Here is a 22,448-nt window from a genome sequence, read left to right as displayed (position 1 = left end):
ACAACAATAATAATGTTTTTATACTGCATAGAAAAAGTACTAGGGGAAATGAAGTGCAGGGAGAAAAGATATATTTTATGTTGATTCACAAAATAAGAAATGGACATGTAATCATAATATTCTTGAAAATTGCTTTCTTTGGGAGTTTGTGAGTTTGGAGCTAAAACCCAGTTGATTTCAGTCTAGTCTTAAGCATTATCAGATGACCAGTATTGGTGGATCTGAGAGACTGAGCAGGGTGAGGGCCACTCTTCAAGTTTCTGACCCATACTGATTATAATCAGTAGAAGTGATTGTAGTCAAAGGAACTGAGAGATCTAACTCATAAGGGTGGGAAAGGAACTGAGAGATTATGCTGAAGTTCAAGTATGAATGTAGTGAATGCATGTCAAAAAGGTACTATGTATATATATGTAAATGTTTTGAATACGTCACTGCATTATTATTATCATTTATTATTAATATTTTTTTATTTTAATAATTTTCATTATTAATTTTTTACGTCATTGATGAATTTGATATTTTTACATGAATTAAAAAAAAGAAATGTAAATGAAAAGCATATAAATTAGATGGTAGACTATGTTTGATGTATAGTGTACTGTAATTGGCTAGATGGCAAGACAAATATAAAGGTCAGTACAGTACAGTGGAACAACAGTGGAATTACTGAATTATTCTCCACCCAGGCTAGCCCTTCATGTTTAAGGTACAAACACATAAAGAACAATTAGTTTTGTTTCTGCTGTTCTTTTCTAATTCTCTTATTCCCTCTATTTAGGTTGTCCAGTAGCCATAAAACGAGTGCGGAGCAACAAACGGATGGCTCTGGCAACAGCGGCACTGGTGGCTATGGAATCAGACATGGCCCAGAGGCCATCATCCTCCTCAGCTCACCCTCTACACTTGCTATCATTGTCACCCATTAAGATCCCACTTCTGACATCACCTAACCCAGGTAAGAACAACATGCTTTATTCATCTGAACCAGGTTCAACAACCATCTCTATATTATATAATGTGAATCAGGCTGGTTTCTCTTTACTTATGCCACATAAAATGGTCTTTATTCACCTATAAAGAGTCCTCAGTGACCCTTCATCCCAGTTAAATGTAGGGTCTGTGATTTTTAAGTTATTTGTCCGAGTTCCCTTCACATTATGGCAGCTGTCTGTAAAATATATGCTTAAAGGTCAAACTCTGTAACTCTGATCAGTGTGGTGCCTGCGGCTCTGCAAGCAGGAACAATTGAGAACAAATAATGTGGACTACTACCATCCAAAGGCATATGTCAGCCATATTGCCTGGTGCTCAGGCATTTATTCTGGGAAATAACATGTATGTGTTATGTGGGTGTGGCTTTGGAAAGTTTTCCGAACAGCTAGCTTTAATGTATACACAATAATAACAATAAGAACAACAATAATAATTACAATAAAATAATAATAATAACAGTATTAAAAACAAAAAATCGCACTTGACACACTTTGTCATATACTCTCAACCCAATTACAAATAAAATTATACCATATCCAAGTTTTCTTTTTGTCGTTTAATCTAGTAAAGCATTACATTTACTCGAGGTCTCAGTTTTAGACCTGGAAACGTAATCCTAAAAACGAATAAAATATTACATATTTATTTATTTATTTATTTATTTATTTCCCTCTTCATGATGCTGTTAATAAGCTTTGATCAATAAAACTGACAGAAAGTCTGGAAAGTTTAAAAAGCTATCTGAAAAAGTCTGGAGTTTTATCATACGCAAATAACTAGGACCCTGTATAAATGCCAGATTTTGCTGAAATCTGGGAAAGCTGGCATATTTTAACAGGCTTTTTAATTTTTTATTTCTCAATCCACAGTAAACCCTATTTTCCCCCATCTACTGGCACCTGAACAGAGCTCTAACCGAAACCCAAATATTCTCTAACTGTTCTGAAGCTATTAAGAGTACCATCAATCACTAGTTAAATTTGCCCCTCCAGACCAGATTTTGTCCCTTTCTCTATTATTCTGAACCTGCCCCCATTTTGTGGCCCAAGATCAAACCCACTTATTCTTTGTTGCCTCTCCTGACCCATTTGGTGATATTTTTAGCTTGACAATTATGAACAGCTTTTGCACAAACCCTGTGATGTGGTAAGTGGCGCATTGAAATTGTAATAGCAGAATGTATTGAGTTATGGAGGTGTTACAGATTGAGTGTTCAACAGATTCCTAAAAATAGACTATGGTGTTGTCAAATGGTAATGCTGGTAAGGACATACTTATGTTTTAGTAGGATTCATGCAAGACTTTGTATTTATAATACTCTAGTGTTTATATACTTGGTTATACCACAGTGCTGTTGAAATCTTGACTCTGATTAGTCAGTTTATTTCTTTAAGAGCAGCTCTGATTCTGTAATTTTGGTTGTAATACAAATCACAGGTTAAATTAATAAACTTCTGATATTCTGTCAGAATTTTATAGTAACAGTTTATGTAGGGATGTAATGTATGTGGCAGACAATCCACATAATCTAACACTAATAATAATTTCAAAAACATCTATAATAGTGAAATTCATAACACCATCGGTATAGTAAAGAATAATGTAAGGAGAATCTTTTATTTAACATATAAGGAAGGAGCCATATTAAATTCAACAGAGAGAAAAAGAGAGAAAGTTTATAGCCACTATAATTTACTCATCCACAACATTAAATGTAACTATTAATTATAATAGTTGAAAGTATGCCAGGTTGTTCATTAATATATGATAAAACTATAGTCTTTGGCAAATTGCTGTAAAATGAGCAAAATAAAACAATTCATTATATATAATATAATATAATATAATATAATATAATATAATATAATATAATATAATATAATATAATATAATATAATATAATATAATATAATATAATATAATATAATATAATATAATAATATAATATACATTTGTTGGTAACTGTTATATATTTGTTATATATTTGCTGGTAATTTGTTGGTAACTGTTTTGCCTCAATCCAAGTATGGGGTTGATTATTTTCTTATAATGCCACACTTGTCATGTTTTATTCTTACCTTACATGTAAGGTACATAGAAGTACATAGAAGCTAAGTACTAAGTACATAGAAGCTTCTAGACTGTCCACAAGCTCCTAGTTTGTTCCTCAGGTAGCCTTGGTTCTTATCACCAACCCTCTTGTTCTTACCCATGATTCTCTTGTGTATATGTAAAGGCCATTGTCTTTAAGTTGCACTGGAGCATTTTTCTGACCCATTCAGAGAAGTGTCCTTGAGAGTGGTCTGAATGCAAATTTCCTAATACTTTATGCACAACTGAGAAAACTAGGCCTTCAAGCCACACACACACACACACACACACACACACACACACAATATGCAGACAAGATGTATAGCTCTCACAGAATTTGGTATCAGAACTTGTAAATGAAATATCACACAGCTTTAATTTACTTTTTGGTGTTTTACAGTTCCTTAGGCAATGACTTGTTCCTGGGGAAATTAAAAGTTCTTACAGAAATGAAATGTTGCTGGTTGGATGTCCTGTCACGTGCTGCCGAGCTTGTTTCAGTGATAAAATTCTCACAGTTTGAGTTTTCTTGATTCAGACTGGTTTAAATCAGCCGGTGTATTGATTGAACTGAAACCAGATGTAGTTTGGGAGGTTTGCAGAAAACATACAGATGTTTATTTTTTCTCTCTTGCATATTGATTGCTTTTTATTTTTTTTTGATGTCCAAGAAATACTTTCACTTTTTGCATAGGCGAAAGTCTACACTTTAAAAGATGATCAAATTAAAAATGACAAATAAAAGGAAATACCAACTTAAAGTGCCCGGTAAGGTGCTGAGCTAGCATGAGTCATCAGAAAAACCTTAGCCCTCCACTGTCTTCAATCTTCACACTTCACCGGAACTGTACTGGAGTATGTATATAGTCCCTTAGTTGGTGTTGGATGATGGACCTTCTATAGAAAATCTTTCACCAACTGTCCCATAGGTTTAATTGGGTTAATCTGGTAACTGAAAAGCCATAAAATAAGATTTACATAATTCTCATCCTCATCAATGCAGTTAGTGAGCTTTCATGCCTTGTGATTGGGCCAGGGTCGTGCTTGAAGAAGCCAGTATTTTATCAACCATATAGTTAAGTAGCCTTTATTTATCACATATACATTACTGCACAGTGAAATACTTTCTTCTCATATCCCATTCTTGGGGGTTGGGGTCAGAGCACAGGGTCAGCCGTGATGCAGCACCCCTGGAGCAGGGGGTTTGGGGGCCTTGCTCAAGGGCCCAGCGGTGGCAGCGTGGCAGTGCTGGGGCTTGAGCCTTAAACACTTGACCTACCACCACCCCCAGCACCGAATTTGATTCTGTTTGTGAATGTTTAACACAAAAATGAAATGTGTTGAGAATGACCTTTACAATCTTTTATACTGTGTAACTGGAAAATGTACGAACATCACACATCAGAAGGTATAAAAACTCAATTTAAAGCTGTAGGCAAAACAACAATGAATAAAAATAATAATAATAAAACTGTGTTTGTACTAAACTCCCCCATCTCCCTCCTTCAATAGCCAGTGCATATATGTGACTATATGTGGGAATTTTTTTTTAAGGTTATAGTGCATATCACATGAGCCACTTTTTTCATATCAGCACAAAAAGTGCTCTAGGGTGCTCTTTCCCTGTAAAATAAAGCACAGCTAAAGCACCCAAACAAAGCATTTCATTTTCACTTCATTTCTCCATTGGTGAAAAATACTATATCTGCACCTATTGTGATCATGTTGCTAAATTCATTCTGTAGTTCTGACATCAGGATAGGCCACTTTAGACACTTTACAAACAGTCAACAGTCCTTTAAACAGTTTATTGATTATCTAATAAAAATGAATAACCGTAGCAGTCATTATGGTCAGTTTATGATGGCTGATGAGAGTCACTTATCAAGCTGTTGACTGAATAAAATGTTATCACACTAGCAGTTTTCATAACTCTTGTAGAGAATGAATGATGCTTTGTCATTGCAGAGAAAAGTCACTTACACTGGCAGAAGTGTGTAATTCAGGGGTGGATCGTGGCCTGGCTGCAGACCTAGCAAAGTAATTTAGTGGACTGAACTAAGTACTTGATAAAACAAGTAGAACTCCATGCCATCAGCTTTGATTGGACTGCCTGGATGACCAACAAATTTAGTCCATCTTGTAACTAATTTCTGAAATATCTCTGAAATACCATTAAAATGAGCTTCAAACCGGAGTGAAGCTTTTGAATAATAAATATTAAAAAAAATTCCAAAATCTAATCACTTCATCTCCTGGTTACAGTGATAATTCCACATAAATCCTACAAATATTCAAGTACTTATACTTCAGATATCTCAAGATAAACTTGGCCAGATAGCAAATACAGAGGGATGTACAGATGGACACACTGATGCACGTTGGTACCGCCTGACCCACCAAGCGGCGGAGGCATACATAAACAGTGTAGCAGACTTAATAGAGATTTAAAGAAAGAAAGAAAGGAAGGATGGAAGGAAGAAAGGATGGAAGGAAGGAAGGAAGGAAGGGAGGTTAGGAAGGAAGGAAGGAAGGGAGGGAGGAAGGAAGGACGGAAGGACAGAAGGAAGGAAGGAAGGAAGCTGGCTGTATTCCAGTTCCTCTGTTGTGGCTTAAATAATGACATGAATTTACAGTATGTAAATGATTTATCTGAAGTCTCTCATTGGATCTGAGACCACAGAGTTTGAGACCATGGCTCAGAAAGGGGCAAGGTTTTACAAACTATATTTAAAATAACAAAACTTATATATATATAAATAATTATATATAAATAACTATATATATAAATACTGTTTAAATGGGAAGATCTAAAATATGATAGAAGAACATGTTCTCCACTTCAAGTTCAAGGTTAAAAAATAAAGGAGTAAGTAGATGCTGTCTCCGTTCAGTCATGTTAATTAGTTATTTGGACCTTTGCCAGCAAAGATTGTTATGTAGCTGGGCCTCCAGAAGTTCTACTTGCACTGATCTCAGAAACTTCATTATCTGAACTTACTCCAAGTCTGTAAATCTTTTACATTCTGCGTGCAAATTAAACACCTACACCATTCACTCTTGCACCACTGATATGATCTAGACCTGCTCTGAGACTGACTCAGTATTAACCCCAGGACTTTCACATCATTATTCAACAATTCATTTAAAGCACATTATTCGGTAACTACTTCGCATTGACAGTATAACCACCAAAGAAATGATGTAGTTATGAGAGGGAGGATTTTAAGTCTGAACCCACTTACATATCCTGAGAGATTAATGAAGTGACTATTAATGGCATAGATGACATAACGCATGCAGAGACATTAATATCTTTTTAATTGTTGTGTTTCGATATGCTTGTAGTTTGAAAAATATGTACAGGAAACAGTTACACAATACGATGAAATTTGTGTTGATGTATTTTAAACAGGTTATATTGAAGACACGAAACACATAAATTACAAAGAGAGCAAGAATGAGGGGAAAGAGGCATACACTTTTATACATGCAGTATAGTAGACTTAGATATGAAGTATCTTGAAGATTCATGAAGATATGAAGATTCTTGAAGATATGAAGATTCATGACCCACGTCATTGGGTTCAGCCATCAAGTCTACTACTACTACTAATACTAGTAGTAATTAAGTTATTGTTATTTTTATTGTCCTAAAATTTTGTACAATCCATACACAGCTTCAAAAATACACTTCTTGAGTACATTTATCTCTATATAACTTAATATTCTTGCTAAAACCAAAATAAATATGTAGTCATTTCTTTTGTTAACAATTTATTGTTCAGCAATAACAACGAACAAATACTGTAATATAGTTCCGTTCATTGGATTTTCCCTTACTGAAGGTCACTGTCAGGAGGTGACATTATGCTATTTAAGTTTATATTTTCATGAAGAAATTCAATCTACTTTATATTCAATAAGACATATATTGACTTTAAACCTAATTAGAAAATCTAGATTTAGTTTAGACTCTGGGTACCATCTGCATTAATAATGTATAAACAAATTCTGACTCACCGAAGGGCAAAGGCCAAAATTGTTTAAAAATAAATTGGCCAAAATTTCCTGCGTCGCAAATATCCTGTGTTACATGTGCAGTTAATACAGGTCATTTTTACATAAATGTTTCTTGTAAATGTTCATGCTAATTAGCTGGTGCTTGTTTTTTTTTTAACAAATAAATAAATAGTAACACCAATAAAATGCCTAGCCGGATAGAGAGAGTAAGTCCTGGCTGCTGTACAAGATAGCATACAGAGGGAAATGTCAGGGTTTCTCCTGTGTGAATCAACCTGTCCAGATGAGCTCTGGTCGCTTAATTCACTCAATCAGAGTGAGAGCAAGGTGAATGTCCCTCATTTTGAGTGTGTTTGGGCATTAATCCTGCAGTCATGCTCTTCATTTGGTCATGAGGGAATGTTGAGCGTCAGCTGAAGATTCAGTGCCATTTAGCAGAGCCAGCACTGACCCTGGGCCAGTCCTTAGGATAAACATACTGCAGCTCGGAAAGGTCAGAAGAGTACTGTCTGTGAGTGAGTCAGAGAAAGAGAGTGAGAGAGAGAGAGAGAGACAGAGGGTGTATGTGTGTGTGTGATAGAGAGAGAGAGAGAGACAGAGGGTGTGTGTGTGTGTGATAGAGAGAGAGAGAGAGAGAGAGAGAGAGAGAGAGAGAATGGATCTTTTTGCAGTAGAGATTCACAAACCCTGCTGTTCATATCATTAATCTCAGTCTGACAGAAAGTACGAAAGCCTCCTAATGAGTTTGAAGCCTTCAGTGATCCAGCTGCTGCCAAAAGTGTGCAAATGGCTTCCTTTCTGATATAGCTTGAAGAGTTGTAACACACCAAATCTCAGGGGATCTATTGTGTATGAATGTGTGTGTGTGTGTGTGTGTGAAAATTTAAATTTTTCTTTCTTTTTTTAATATAACTTTTATTTTTTTTCTTTAATGCACTGTATGCTTTACCATGCCTTTTAGGAAGATCCAATTCTTAGCCCCAAATCACACACTGGATTAGAAAACTGTAATTAAGAGATCTGTCAAAGGCAACATGTTATTTTTGTTCACAAAGGTACAACTTCCTCAGACTGAAGTAGCTTTTTGACGGTTTATTGAGGCCGCTGCAGTTCCCCTATATCACAGATACATTAGCAGACATCCGAGAAAAAAACATGGCCGCATTAGGGAATCAAAGCTATGTGACATCTCGGAGAGGTATTAAAAGCAATTACTGATCAGCGAGTGATCTTTCCATGAAAAGAGGCTGATTCGGTAATTGCTGGGAGTGTAATTTGACAGCGCATAAAAACTGGCACTATAATAAGGACATGCTGATTCAGTAATAGCGTCAGCTTTGATCTCTGATGAGAGATGGGTTGTGTTTTAACCTTAAGACAAACAACTTATTTGTGAACCACCGTCTTATATTTTAGTACATTTAACTAAAATATTATTGGATCATTTTGCTACACACATGAGCAGAAGGTAAGAGTGGAAACCAACAAACCCATATGTGTTTTCTGAACATCTCATTATAGATTTATTTCCTGTCTTTGTTGTATTATTAACTGTCACTCCTCTGGGAAGACTTTCCGCTAGACTGGAGCATGGTTTTGGGCATTTGTGTTCATTCAGGCTCAAAAGTATTAGTGAGATCATGTTGAGTAGGTCTGGGGTGCAGCCGGTGTTCCAGTTCATTCATGAAGGTGTTCAGTGAGATTGAGGTCAGGGCTCGGTGTAGGACATTTCAGTTCTTACACTCCAGACTTGTGAACAGTGAACTTTGCAATGTTCACAGGGGCATGGTCATCCTGGGACAGGTTTTGGCTTCTTAATTCTCTATAATTGCTTTCATCATTGCCATATTTGATGAATACCCACATATGGGTGCAACTGCCATGTGTCCACAAATTTTTGCCCATATAGTGTATTTTCTAAATGTAATTTCCAGTATGCATTTTCACCTTGCAAAACAACTCTACCCTAAAATCTAATGTATATCCTTATTTTCTAGAAAATGTAAAAAACTATTAATGTTATAATAAACCTGCTATCATATTACAGTGTGTGTATACGTGAATATGTGGAGGATTTTCTCACTTTTGAATTTTTAGGTGCTGTAGTTATGCATCTTCTGGCCTATATGGAACCAGACAGGACTTAGCTAAACGTCTTAGATATTAGCATGGATAAACCTCATATTCGCATAGCGCAGTGGCCAAGCTGATTGAAGATATGTACAAAGAGATGTTCTCCAAAGTACACCTGAAGATTATCTACCAAAGTAGCTGATGAATTAATATTGAATTTATTGAATAGGTACCTAATCCCTAAACCCTGTTTCTATCCTAAAACATTATATACACACAACTTATTAACTTTCATACTCTCAAAGTTGAGCATAATACGAGCATGGACATGTCCAGAAGCTTTTATATCCGGATCTCAGCAAAAAAAAAAAATTAAAAAAAAAACACAATGTAATCATTGGTTATCTTATTATGAGGTTTATTCAAAACCTCATCTGTGTGTAAGTAGGATCATGATTCCTGCAAGGTCTTGTTTTGATAGCCTGTTTAATTCTGGGACTAATTTAGAAGGCAGCACTCGGAAATTGAAAACTGGTTCACAATCCTTTTATAATCATGACAAAAAAAAATGTCATGGTCCTTGAAGTGCTTCACATGTAATTAATGACTAGTAATCATGCTTGGGTGTTAATGAACACTGATTAGAATACTTAACTCTATTCACAAACATGTACTAATTTAATCATGACTGTGGTGAATTTAATGAAATGAGTCTGGTCAAAGTTCAGAATTATTGACACCTTTCAGGAAAAGTAAGATACTGAAAAAAATATACTGGGAATACTGTAAAAAAAAGGAATGTAGAGTTGTACAATATTTCTGTGCTTATGAATATAAATTCTTTAATATGTAAGGTCTATCAAGGCAGAAGACACTCATAAAGCATCACTGACCTAATCTGCAGTCCTCTACCGTATTTTTTTGTAGTGTATTCTTGGGTTTGTGGATGTGGACTGACATCATCAGTTCAGGCCACAGGTTTAACAAGGTCCAGTGATGTATGGTTTTGCCAAACAGTCAATTTGTTTCCTGTCAATTTGTGTGTGTTGATTTGATGGACATCTGGATTTGCTCTCTTCATATGTCCAGTGTTTGCCATTATCATATCATTCTGGCTGTATTTAAAGGTCAACACCCATGCGTTTTCTTGTTTTCTTGTTGTTGTTGTTGTTTGGTTGATTATTGCAGATTGTCAAAATGGTGCCAATAATTCTAGATTTGCGTGTAGCATTCTGGTGATGTTATGGCTTCCAAGACAAATACAAGCAAGTTAAATCGCAGTCAAGAACAAGCATGGTGGAGGTGGAATGCATAGCCATTTTTGACACCTATTTTATACCTACTCAGTGTTTTCTAAACAGCCCCCTGATCAGAATGCAGATAATAAAAGCTGTATATCCTTTACCAAGAATTTTCTGTGATTTTACCATGTAATATGATTTAGATAAAAAATAAACCTTTATGAAGCATGATCTTCATGAATTTTATGTGGGAAGGATATGAATAGATTTACACACATGTACACACACACACACGCACACACACGCACACACGCACACACACACACACACACAATAACATCATTATTTTTTCATGAACATGCTCTCTGCATGAAACACTTTCATTCATTTATAACTACAGCCATAATTTTGTTGCAGCAGCATCTGATATTTATAATGCATGAAATAATATGGTTTATATTTATCTAAAGTGGACCTCATGTAGAGAGAGCTATGCATTCAAGAAAATGGCCACAAAAAACAGATAAGATTCTGCTGTGCAATTAAGAGAAGCACAGTAATTATCAGAGTTGTGCTTTGTTGTCCTGCATGTTCTATTGAAATATGGCAATTGATGTGATGCAGATGGAATTCCAGAAGTAGGACGGAATTATACCACTGAGCCTTTGATATCTTTAAAAAGCATCATTATCTTTCCATTACATATCCTATGCAGGGAGGAGGGTTTGTATAACAGACTGAAGAGGGAAAAAGTTCAGCATGGAAATGGGCATTGCTCTTACTCAGTAACTTCTTTAAAATTAAATTCATGAACCAATTGTTTTTATTAATATGCATTCAAGTGCATGGTATAGAAAATGTTATTATATATTGATACCATAAATTATATTAAGATAAGATAAGACGAGACGAGACGAGACGAGACGAGACGAGACGAGTTAAGTTAAGTTAAGTTAAGTTAAGTTAAGTTAAGTTAAGTTAAGTTAAGTTAAGTTAAGTTAAGTTAAGTTAAGTTAAGTTAAGACAAGACAAGGCAAGACAAGATGAGACAAGGCAAGGCAAGACAAGACAAGATGAGACAAGGCAAGGCAAGACAAGATGAGATAAGGCAAAGCAAGGCAAGACAAGATGAGATAAGATAAGTCAAGACAAGATGAGATAAGGCAAGACAAGATGAGATAAGATAAGTCAAGACAAGATGAGATAAGATAAGTCAAGACAAGATGAGATAAGATAAGTCAAGACAAGATGAGACAAGGCAAGACAAGATGAGATAAGGCAAGGCAAGGCAAGATGAGATAAGATAAGGCAAGACAAGATGAGATAAGATAAGTCAAGACAAGATGAGATAAGATAAGGCAAGACAAGATAAGGTAAGGCAAGATAAGATAAGATAAGATAAGATAAGATAAGATAAGATAAGATATGATATGATAAGACAAGACAAGCTATGATAAGACAAGACAAGATAAGATAAGAAAAAATAAATAAACATTTATTGCCACTGTTGGATGTTGGAAGATTTTTTGCCCAGTATTTTTATTCAGTCCAGTTTAAGGAAGTCAGTAAAGTTGATTATTTGCTATTTTGTTCTATTTATTTGTGTAGCTTTATGTGCAACTAGTTCCAAACTTTTAATCAACAAGGGATGAGTTCAAGTAGAAGAAACATTCATGGCAATAAATTTGACATGAACAATTACACTTTGAATTCATTTTTAATAGAAACTAAGCTCACCAAAATCTCCAGGAAAATTGCCAATATCTCAGAGCAGGATGTCGATCAGCATAATCCTGACCACTTGTGTACATTTTGCAATATTTCTATCATCTGCTTTCGTTTTAATTTCCTTATTGGTTGAACCATTGCACTAAAATATATCATATTTGCAGGAGTGGAGCCTTGTGCAATTTTACAGGAAATATTAAATGATACTTATTACATGCTGCACTAGTAATTTGTTTTACATATTTTTCCTGGGAATGGGTAGTGGGGGCAGTGGGTACTGATGGTTACATTTCCATTTCTCTGGTTCTTTCCTGAGTTTCGCTTGCAATCTGCATAGACATTTGCATGTTCTCCTTGTCTGCATGTTATTTCCTCTATATGCCATTAAGTATATAAGGGACTCTAAATTGCCCCTAGCTGTAAATAAGTACTGTATGTGTACATGGTTCTCTGTATTGGATCATGACCCATCTAAAGTGCATTCCAAATTCAGGGCTAGTATTCCTAGTCTTCATATATAATGCAAACCTGATCACGATTAAGCCGATACTGAATATAAATGAATAAAAATTATTATTGGCATATTGAAACATATGACTGTTTTTTTTTTTCTTATTACAAAAAAGGTCTGTGGCTAATATTTAACATTTTGAGCTGGATATAACACTGCTGTGTTTTTTTCTAGTCGAAGGTCATTCCTTTCCCTGTTAACTCTGTCCTCTTTCTCTCACTCGCTTGCTTTGTAGCACCCTGCATTAATATTCCTTTTAAATTTTCAATTAAAATGGAGGGAAAAAAAAAGTCTCCCATCTTCAAGCCATGCTTGTGATTTGCTGTCACAATAGATGAGGCTCTAATCTTCTGTGGTAATGTGCTGATCTTTCCGCTGCTTTAGCTTCGCCCTCTGATGCTGTTCAGCAAAGTCTGCTCTTCTACCATACATCCATGCAAATTAGCCTTTAGGAAGATGACTTTTTGCATGTTATGTTGCAGTAAGATGTACAGGTGCATTCCCTGTCAATATGTATTCCAAAAACAGAGATGTGAGAGTTATTACTTTCTTTTACAGTGGCATAATATAAAAATGTGTCATGGCCTTCTCGCATGGAATGCTACCTATTTTGTTTAGATGTGGCTAAATCAAATACCAGCAAACTTTGATGGATGGAAAGTGCTATGTAGAAGGACATGATGTAAAAGGTCTGTGCTGTGGACTGGGCCAATACTGATGATATTCCTGATGAAATCTGGTATTATATGTAGTTATGTAGCATTATCCGGTACTGTACTGTAGTAGTATTGCATTATCAATTAATGCTGTGGTTAATATCATTTAGTTAACACTTTACTTTAGGCTACATGGCACTTACACAAGTTATTTGTGACAATGGACAACTGAAACTATATATAACCAGGTTTATTACAACAGGCATCAATTGCCATCAAACTACTTTTGACATTTCTTTTAATGTCAAGCTAAAATAACACCTGAATTAACCATGAAGATTATTAGCGTATTATTATTATTATTTTGCTAAAACTACAGTGCATGTTTTTCACATTTTATTACATTTTTTCCACACATGTTGCTACCTTATGCTAAAATGCTTTCAATGATTTTTTTTTTTTCACATAAGTCTATATATTGATGCCTATATCCCATAATGGCAAACAAAAAAAATGTGATGAAAGGCTGCTTACAATTTATGAAAAAAGCAACTAAAGGACTCTCAGATTCGGTGATGAAATGAATATTGATTGATCTCAATTCCAAGTGCCATGTCTGGAGAAAACCAGACACTGCTTATCACCTATGCAGTACCATCCCAGCAGTGAAGCAGTGAACAATGAAGCATGGTGGTGCTAGCATCATGTTGTGAGGGTGTTTATTTGGCAGGGACTAGGGCACTGCTCAAGGTAGAGGGAAATCTGAACACAGCTAAAATACAGAAATATCAAACCTTTTCCAGCATGCTCAGGACCTCGGACAGGGCCAAAGGTTCACCTTCTGATCGGACAATGAGTCTAGGCACACAGCCAAGACAATACAAGTGTGGATTAGGGACAACTCTGTGAATGTCCTTAAATAACAGAAAGGCATAAAACCATCAAATCCAGATGTGCAAAGCTTGCTAATTCATGCTCAAAGACTTGAGGCTGTATTTCCTGCCAAAGGTGCTTCAGCTAAATACTAAGTTAGAGAACCGAATACTTATGTCAGTGAGAAAATATAGTTTTTTTCTTACCATTTATATTTTTACAGCATTCTGCAGATATCCTTATACAGAGTGACTTACATTTATCTCATTTATACAACTGAGCATTTAAGGGTTAAGGGCCTTGTTCAAGAGCCCATCAGGAGCAGCTCAGTGGTTCTGGGATCCAAACTTACAACCTGCTGATCAGTAGTCCAACACATTGACTACTGAGATACCACTTAACCAATTTGCTAGCATCACAGTTCTGGTTTTTCTTTGTCTTTATAGCTTATAGAGTGTAGATTGATGTTAAAAAACAAAGCAGTTTAGTATTTAAGACTGCTATATAAAAATGTGGCCTTAACCTTAATATATTAAGGTGCATACATTAGTTAAATACATAACATAACATAACATAACATAACATAACATAACATAACATAACATAACATAACATAACATAACATAACATAACATAACATAACATAAGTACAATACATAGTTATACACCCATAACATACATTTAGTCAGTACAGGTGTACAGTATTTTGTGAAAAGTTCCCACCTGCATACCATACCATATGTAGATTTGTGCAGGAATCTCTAGGAAATAAATATTCAGTTAATTTTTAATAGCACTTTTAATAAGACACATTGTAATGAAGGAACTTTACAGGAATCTAGATGTAGATATATATTTAGATCCCTAATGAGCAAGCCGGAGATGAGAGTGGCAAGGGAAAAAAAAAAAACAGATGACAGATTACAGGAACAAACCTTGCGGGAATTATATCCCTCTTCTGGGTGACTTTGGATAGTGGTATTATAAATCTTTTCTCTTTTACATTTGTAGACTATAAAATCAAACTGTAATAAGCATATTCAACATAAGAGTACTGGGATAAAGTCTGTATGATTACAGTAAAAGTTCTTAGGTACAAATGAATGAGATGTGTATGATATCATGTAGCCTGATGTCTGAAGAGCTGAGTCACTGGCTGTCATTAAATGACAGATCCTCCCAACTCAGTTTTTAGGCTGATGGTATCCAAAATCTGTGATCTATTAACCCATTGTTTATGTATTTATTGATAGAGGCTTTTATGCGTCGCTCTGGATAAGGGCGTCAGGGTTAGGGTTAGGGATTCAACACTTTTACTTCTACTCTCTTGTTGCCATAAATATTTTTTTGAGAGTAAAGAGCAATGTCACTCCTTTCTTGTGATACTTAACTCTGTATACTTAACTCTATATAAACTTTTCTGGCTCTTGATAACCTCCACGTTGCACTGATTTTCTTTCTTCGCTTTTTCTTCAGGGGTTACAGAAGCACTTGTCCTTCTTCCATGGCTGTTCTCTGAGATCATTTGACATTTTTCACGTGTACTTTGAACCTTAGCCTGTTCAAACATGCACTTAGATAGAGTGAGAGCAATATACTTAATTCCCTGATGTATAATTCAAAGTGTAGTCAAATATAAAGCATGTGCCTACTCACCAATCTGAGCGCTTCTAGTGTAGACTGTACAGCCTCATATTTCTGCCAAGGCTGTTGTGACTTTCTGGCATACTGGCTGAAGCCTTCCTGACCTAATAAATGGAAATTCGGCGCTATTTGTAGAGGCAGAGGTGGAACTTTTCTGTGTGGGTTATTTATTGGATTTACTCTTCGTGATAAGCGGCATTTGGCAGCAGTGAAGAGAAAGTGAGACCCTCTGAAGTGGGCTGTCAGGGTGAGCTTGAGCTGGTGTTGTAATCAGTCACGAACATTACAAAATCGTTTACACAGCTGAATCCATTCTAACCCTAGTTGGGCAAGCTGTCCTGATATGTATCTATTTTTGTTTCCTCTATGCTTCACTCTAATCTGCTTTTAATGATCTGTACTGAGATCTTTGTATGTAATATACTAATGCTTGCTTTTGAATGAGCAGATGATGTTATATATGGATATAAATGCAGACAGCAGAAAGCTTAGAAAGCTTGTCAGAAGCATATCTTAATCCTGATCTTGATGAGACAAAATATAAACTAACTGGCATTTTATATCTTTTTTTTTTATAAAGATTGTTTCCCCCAGAGGTTGTGGAGTATAATGAGAAGCCATGCCCACTTCACAGGGATAACCCAGGGATGATTTGGAGCAATAAACATACGCATATAGAATTGTTGTAGAAGTGGTACTGTTCGTTTTATTACAAATAGAGTAATAAAAAAAAATGTTACCTAAAATATACTTTTAACAAACGTGGGAAAAGCTTCAGGGAATCTTTTAGATTTGTTTTGAACAGCTTTGGAAGGAACACATAACCTACTTTATGTTATTTCCAGCTCCTGTTGATATTAAAGCTGTATTTTCTCCTTCTATATCTTTTTTACTATCTCTCTGAAACTCTGAAAGCAGGGGCTGTGCCATGAAATGCGTACACCGTATGTTAGCCGGATGAAATCTTGCACATATCTTACACCACATTTAGACCAAATATAAAATTGTCCTTCTCAGCACACCTTCCAGTTAGTTTCAGAATTTTGAGTTTTTAAGACTGTGGTTGATTTCATCAAGCTAAACACAGCCCAATCGGTTATTCAGTTCAGTTATCTATACTGGGATTTGTGTGTCGCATGAACAGATTATAGCACTTAATACTGGCAATCATTTCTGCATAAGGACAAGGAAGAATTAATGAGATTTGGGTGGAAGGGACCCAGGTTTTAGCATAATGATGTTCACCTAATGAGCGGCACATAATTTCTCATTTTTATGAAACAATATTTCATTGTACAGTCTGGCGTTGTTGATGAAAGTAGCTGACATCGCATAAGCTAGTCCTCTGAGAGCTTTAGTTTCTGTAAAACACTTTTCCAGTGACACATTCCAGAAGCTTAGATCTTATACACAGGGTGGGTTGTCTAATTAATCAAACACTCATTATGGGCTGCAGCTCAGTTTGTTTTTCTAACACATGCAGTTAGATGTACTTTAGACCACTGTTGGGGACTTATTTGTGCCACTAAATACTTCGTCAATAGATTAACTATTTGATAATCCACTAATCATTTGAATTAACAGTAACAGAAGAAATAAGGAGAAGAAATTGATTTAAAAAAAAAAAACACATTTAATCACTATGTAATTAAAAGAAAGTTAATAGTTATAAGACAAGAGAAGCCATGACTAGCCTTTCCTTCACAGTCTTAGAAATCATAGAGTGCATTTTGGATAAAGGTAAATACCCCCTTATGAATTTAAATTGTGTTTTCTTAATTAACCAGATTATTAGATTATTAAATATTAAAGAGATTAGTTTAGCAAATGATTTGTTTGTGCAAAAAAAAAAAAAAATCAGTATGTTGGCTTATTCATTATTGCAATCAGTTGATGTGTAATTTCCTTGATTAATAAAATATTATGAATGGTATTACGATCAGAATGCGGCACTGTGAAGGAGGGTTACAGTGGCTTGTACGCTTGTCTCACACTTCCAGGGTTGAGGGGTTTGATTCCTATCTCCACCACTTCCGTGCCTCAGGGGTTTCCTCTGGGTCCTCCGGCTTCCTCCCAGCGCAAAGACATGTGTTGTAGACTGATTGGCTTTGTGTGAATAGTGTGTCCTGCAAGAGACTGGCATCCTGTCCAGGGTGTACCCTTCAATGCCCCGAGTCTCTTGGGATAGGCTGCAGATTCCCTGTGACCCAGTAGGAGTAAAGAATGAATGGATGGATGGATGTGGTACTAAGCAATATGAGCTGCTCTTTAGTTCTTTTGGATTATTAGCTCTTTGATATCGCGTGGTATTGTTACAGTAGTTTAGCTGTATTGATATTAGTATTAGTGGGACATTGCTTAGTGAAAGCACATCAGCGAGCAAAATAGATTGTGTTTACCTCTGAGAGGTAGACAAAAAGGCATAGGTGGAATGGCTATGGGATCAGAGAGAGTTATTGGGTAATAAAAAACAGCTTCAAGATCAGAAGCTTTTTGGCTAAGCACCAGCCATATTCAGCATTCTGTGTGTTTTATTCTCTTTAGGGAACATGAACATTCTGGAGGTATTTCACATTTCAAGCTGGCAAATTGCTTTTGCCTTTTAACTCTGCCTGTCAGCCACATTTTGAAGCAATTCTTTTATAAGTTTAAAATAACAGACTGCTGAGAGATCTCTACTTTTTCATGTTGCAAAGTTCCAAAGGTGATGATTGAATATTGATTAACATTGTAATAGAGACTTCTAAAAAAAAAAAAAATTCAATTATGTCTAGAGATCAGTTACACATGGTAAAGTGAAAGAGAAATAACGTGTAGAAGAGTACTCTCAATCAGTGGTGTAAAGTAAAGTATTTTTTGAGAGTTTTTGTACTTTACTTGAGTTTTTATATTTGTCAACTTTTACTTTTACTTCACTACTTTTTTGAAAAAAAAATTCTATACTTTTACTCCGATACATTTTCTGTTCGGTATTTTCATTTTTTTACGTTACAAAAAAAACCTGCATCCAAATTTGCGGTAAAGGAAGTTTGTGGTTAATGATGACTTTGTCCACATGAAAACGCAAAACGCCCTGTTAAGTGCTGTCAGGAGCATGCCTAGCCAATCAGAAGCCCTGTTAAGTGCTGTCAGGAGCATGCCTAGCCAATCAGAAGCCCTGTTAAGTGCTGTCAGGAGCATGCCTAGCCAATCAGAAGCCTTGATAAGTGCTGTCAGGAGCATGCCTAGCCAATCAGAAGCCTAGACAAAACTTTATTACCGGTTCCGGTAGTTTAACAACAATGGTGCGTCATGGGAAAGCGATGCCCTTGACATGCGAAAATTTTATTATAGAATGTAGAAGTCTGACCAGGTCTCGTCGAAAACCGCCATCACTGTGTGCCTGGTCTGTGTTGTGGGAGTTTTGTATGTAGCAGCAGTGAGCTCCATATTACATTCCAGCCCTCTGTTCATGAACATAATGTGTGAGTAACTGCGTGTGTATGTGCACGCATGTAAAAAGTCCAGTAAACAACGTTAACACAGTCAGTAGTTTACGTAAGTCAGCTATTGCACAAAATATCTTCATAAACAAAGCTAACGTCAAATCAAGGAGACCGGCACACAGACAGTGATGTCAATTCATCAAAATCTCCGTTTCCCCTGTCCACACAACACCACTGAAAACGGTGAGTTCTGGAAAATCTTCACTTTGGAAGGAGTTCTCCAAAAGCTCCGTTTTCAATGACCTCAAACTGAATTAGCATGTGGACAGAGAAAAATCTCCCTTCTTAAAAATCCCCGGCTGTGTGTGGACATGGCCTTAGTTACAAGTGCACATGTATGGAAACACTGATACTGTACACTTCATTACAATACAGTTCACTAAGTTCTAAAGGCCTCTTCTTTCTTTCATGCAAGTCTTATTTTTTGGTGGTGCACTTATTGAGAAGTTTAACAAAGAAAGCAATACAGAATAAAATTCATAATTCTCCAAATTTTTAGTCTTGCTTTTTTATTAATTTACTTCTACTTTTACTTTCTATACTTGAGTACATTCATGAAAATACTATTTTGATACTTAAGTACAGTTTATTTCAGATACTTTAAGACTTTTACTCAAGTAGAATTATAATGGTTGACTTTAACTTTTACTTGAGTCATTTTCTAACCAAATACCTGTACTTTTACTCAAGTATACGGAAGCCCAGAGAGGCCATGTGATATTATTTTTTTTGCTTTTGTTTTCTCGTGATCTCGAGATAAAAAAATTCGTTTTCTCAAGATCACCACTTAATTTTCTCGTGATCTAAACTTAATTTTCTCGTGATCACGACATAATCAGAACCGCGGTGAAGTTAGTTTGATATTCGGACATTAGACAGACATTCGGAAGCGCTAGTTTAGGGACCGTTGACAAATTTCTGTACGACTGAAATGTGGGACTTGTTACTTAACTGACTACGTTCCCCAGTTATTCTAATTTCTTCTTAAATATACATATGGCATGCGGCATTGCAAACAGCATTTGTTTATTTATAAATAAAAATTGAATTAATTGATAGTATTAATTATGTATCATGTGAATTAATTTGCTATTATTAATTTATTTTTTAATAAAAACACCTCCACAGGGTACACCTCTTTGTATCCCAAAAAATCTCTTTTTTTAATTTTTATTTTAATTTTTATTTAAAAAAAAAACACTATTTCTTTAATAGCTTCTACATCATGTGATCCTGTGACCCAAAACTAGTACTAAAATAATGGATAATGCTTTTAAATAGCTTTTGTGATACTTTGATATCATACGGCAATTGCTCTCCACAGTGCCACATTATGTTGATCGATTTCAATGTACACGAAACACGACTGCCGCCTACTGGTCTCGTCTTTCCTGCACGAGAGCATCACTCCCAATGCCGCACAATGCCGCGAGTCGTCGCGGGATTCCTGTCCGTCTGACGCACATTCTTAAATGCCACATCTGTATATATGTACAGGGGTTGGACAATGAAACTGAAACGCCTGGTTTTAGACCACAATAATTCATTACTATGGTGTAGGGCCTCCTTTTGCGGCCAATACAGCATCAATTCGTGTTGGGAATGACAGATACAAGTCCTGCACAGTGGCCAGAGGGATTTTGAGCCATTCTTCTTGCAGAATAGTGGCCAGGTCACTACGTGATGCTGGTGGTGGAAAGCGTTTCCTGACTCGCTTCTCCAAAACACCCCAAAGTGGCTCAATAATAATAGATAATTAGATCTGGTGACTGTGCAGGCCATGGGAGATGTTCAACTTCACTTTCATGTTCATCAAACCACTCTGTCACCAGTCTTGCTGTGTGTATTGGTGCATTATCATCCTGATACACGGCACCGCCTTCAGGATACAATGTTTGAACCATTGGGTGCACATGGTCCTCCAGAATGGTTTGGTAGTCCTTGGCAGTGACGCGCCCATCTAGCACAAGTATTGGGCCTAGGGAATGCCATGATATTGCAGCCCAAACCATCACTGATCCACCCCCATGCTTCACTCTGGGCATGCAACAGTCTGGGTGGTATGCTTCTTTGGGGCTTCTCCACACCGTAACTCTCCCGGATGTGGGAAAGACAGTGAAGGTGGACTCATCAGAGAACAATACATGTTTCACATTGGGTCCACAGCCCAAGGTTTTCACTGCTGGCACCGTTGAAACCGACGTTTGGCATTGGCACGAGTGACCAAAGGTTTGGCTATAGCAGCCCGGCCATGTACATTGACCCTGTGGAGCTCCCGACGGACAGTTTTGGTGCAAACAGGAGAGTTGAGGTGCACATTTAATTCTGCAGTGAGTCGGGCACCTGTGGTTTTATGTTTTTTGGATACAATCCGGGTTAGCTCCCGGAAATCCCTTTCAGACAGCTTCCTCTTGCGTCCACAGTTACTCCTGTTGGATGTGGTCCAATTTGTCCTCTTTTGAACTCTGATATGTCACCCATAATGTTGTGTGCATTGCAATATTTTAAGCAAAACTGTGCTATTACTCTGCTAATTAAACCTTCACACTCTGCTCTTACTGGTGGAATGTGCAATCAATGAAGACTGGCCACCAGGCTGGTCAAATTTAGCCATGAAACCTCCAACACTAAATTGGCCAGTGTTTCTGTTTCATTGTCCAACCCCTGTATGTGTGTGTGTGTATGTGTAATATAAGTATATATATATATATATATATATATATATATATATATATATATATATATATATATGAAATATATCAAATTATGTCAACAGGTCCAGTGTGGCACTTTGCAGCTTCAAACAGCCAGAAAAAAAATATGGAAATGCTGCTTGTGTGTTTAAGAAGACTATTGTGTAATAACAATAAAAAACGATGTGTAATCGTGATAAAATGACTTGTTTATTTATATAAGAAAGGAGTTAAACAAATGAAGAAAATAAACAAATGAATAAAAATCAGTGAAGACATTTTTTGGGATAAGAAGAGGTGTACCTTGTCACAGGTCACAGGGTCACATGACATAGAAGCTATTGAAGAAATTGTGTTTTTTTTTAAATAAAAATTAAAATAAAAATAAAAAAAGAGATTTTTGGGATACAAAGAGGTGTACCCTGTGGAGGTGT

General features: G+C 36.2%; 1 protein-coding gene across 1 annotated transcript in view; it reads left to right on the top strand.

Annotated features, from left to right (window-relative positions):
- tcerg1l (transcription elongation regulator 1 like) overlaps positions 1-22,448 on the top strand; it is an 87,410-nt gene that overhangs the window by 25,963 nt on the left and 38,999 nt on the right. The window contains exon 5 of the mRNA XM_058405627.1: positions 782-958. Coding sequence (XP_058261610.1) covers positions 782-958 — 177 coding nt within the window. The remainder of the gene's footprint in view (positions 1-781; positions 959-22,448) is intronic.

This window comes from Hemibagrus wyckioides, linkage group LG13 (assembly GCF_019097595.1).
Source record: "Hemibagrus wyckioides isolate EC202008001 linkage group LG13, SWU_Hwy_1.0, whole genome shotgun sequence".
Lineage (NCBI taxonomy): Eukaryota > Metazoa > Chordata > Actinopteri > Siluriformes > Bagridae > Hemibagrus > Hemibagrus wyckioides.
This window is presented reverse-complemented; position numbering and strand designations above follow the sequence as displayed.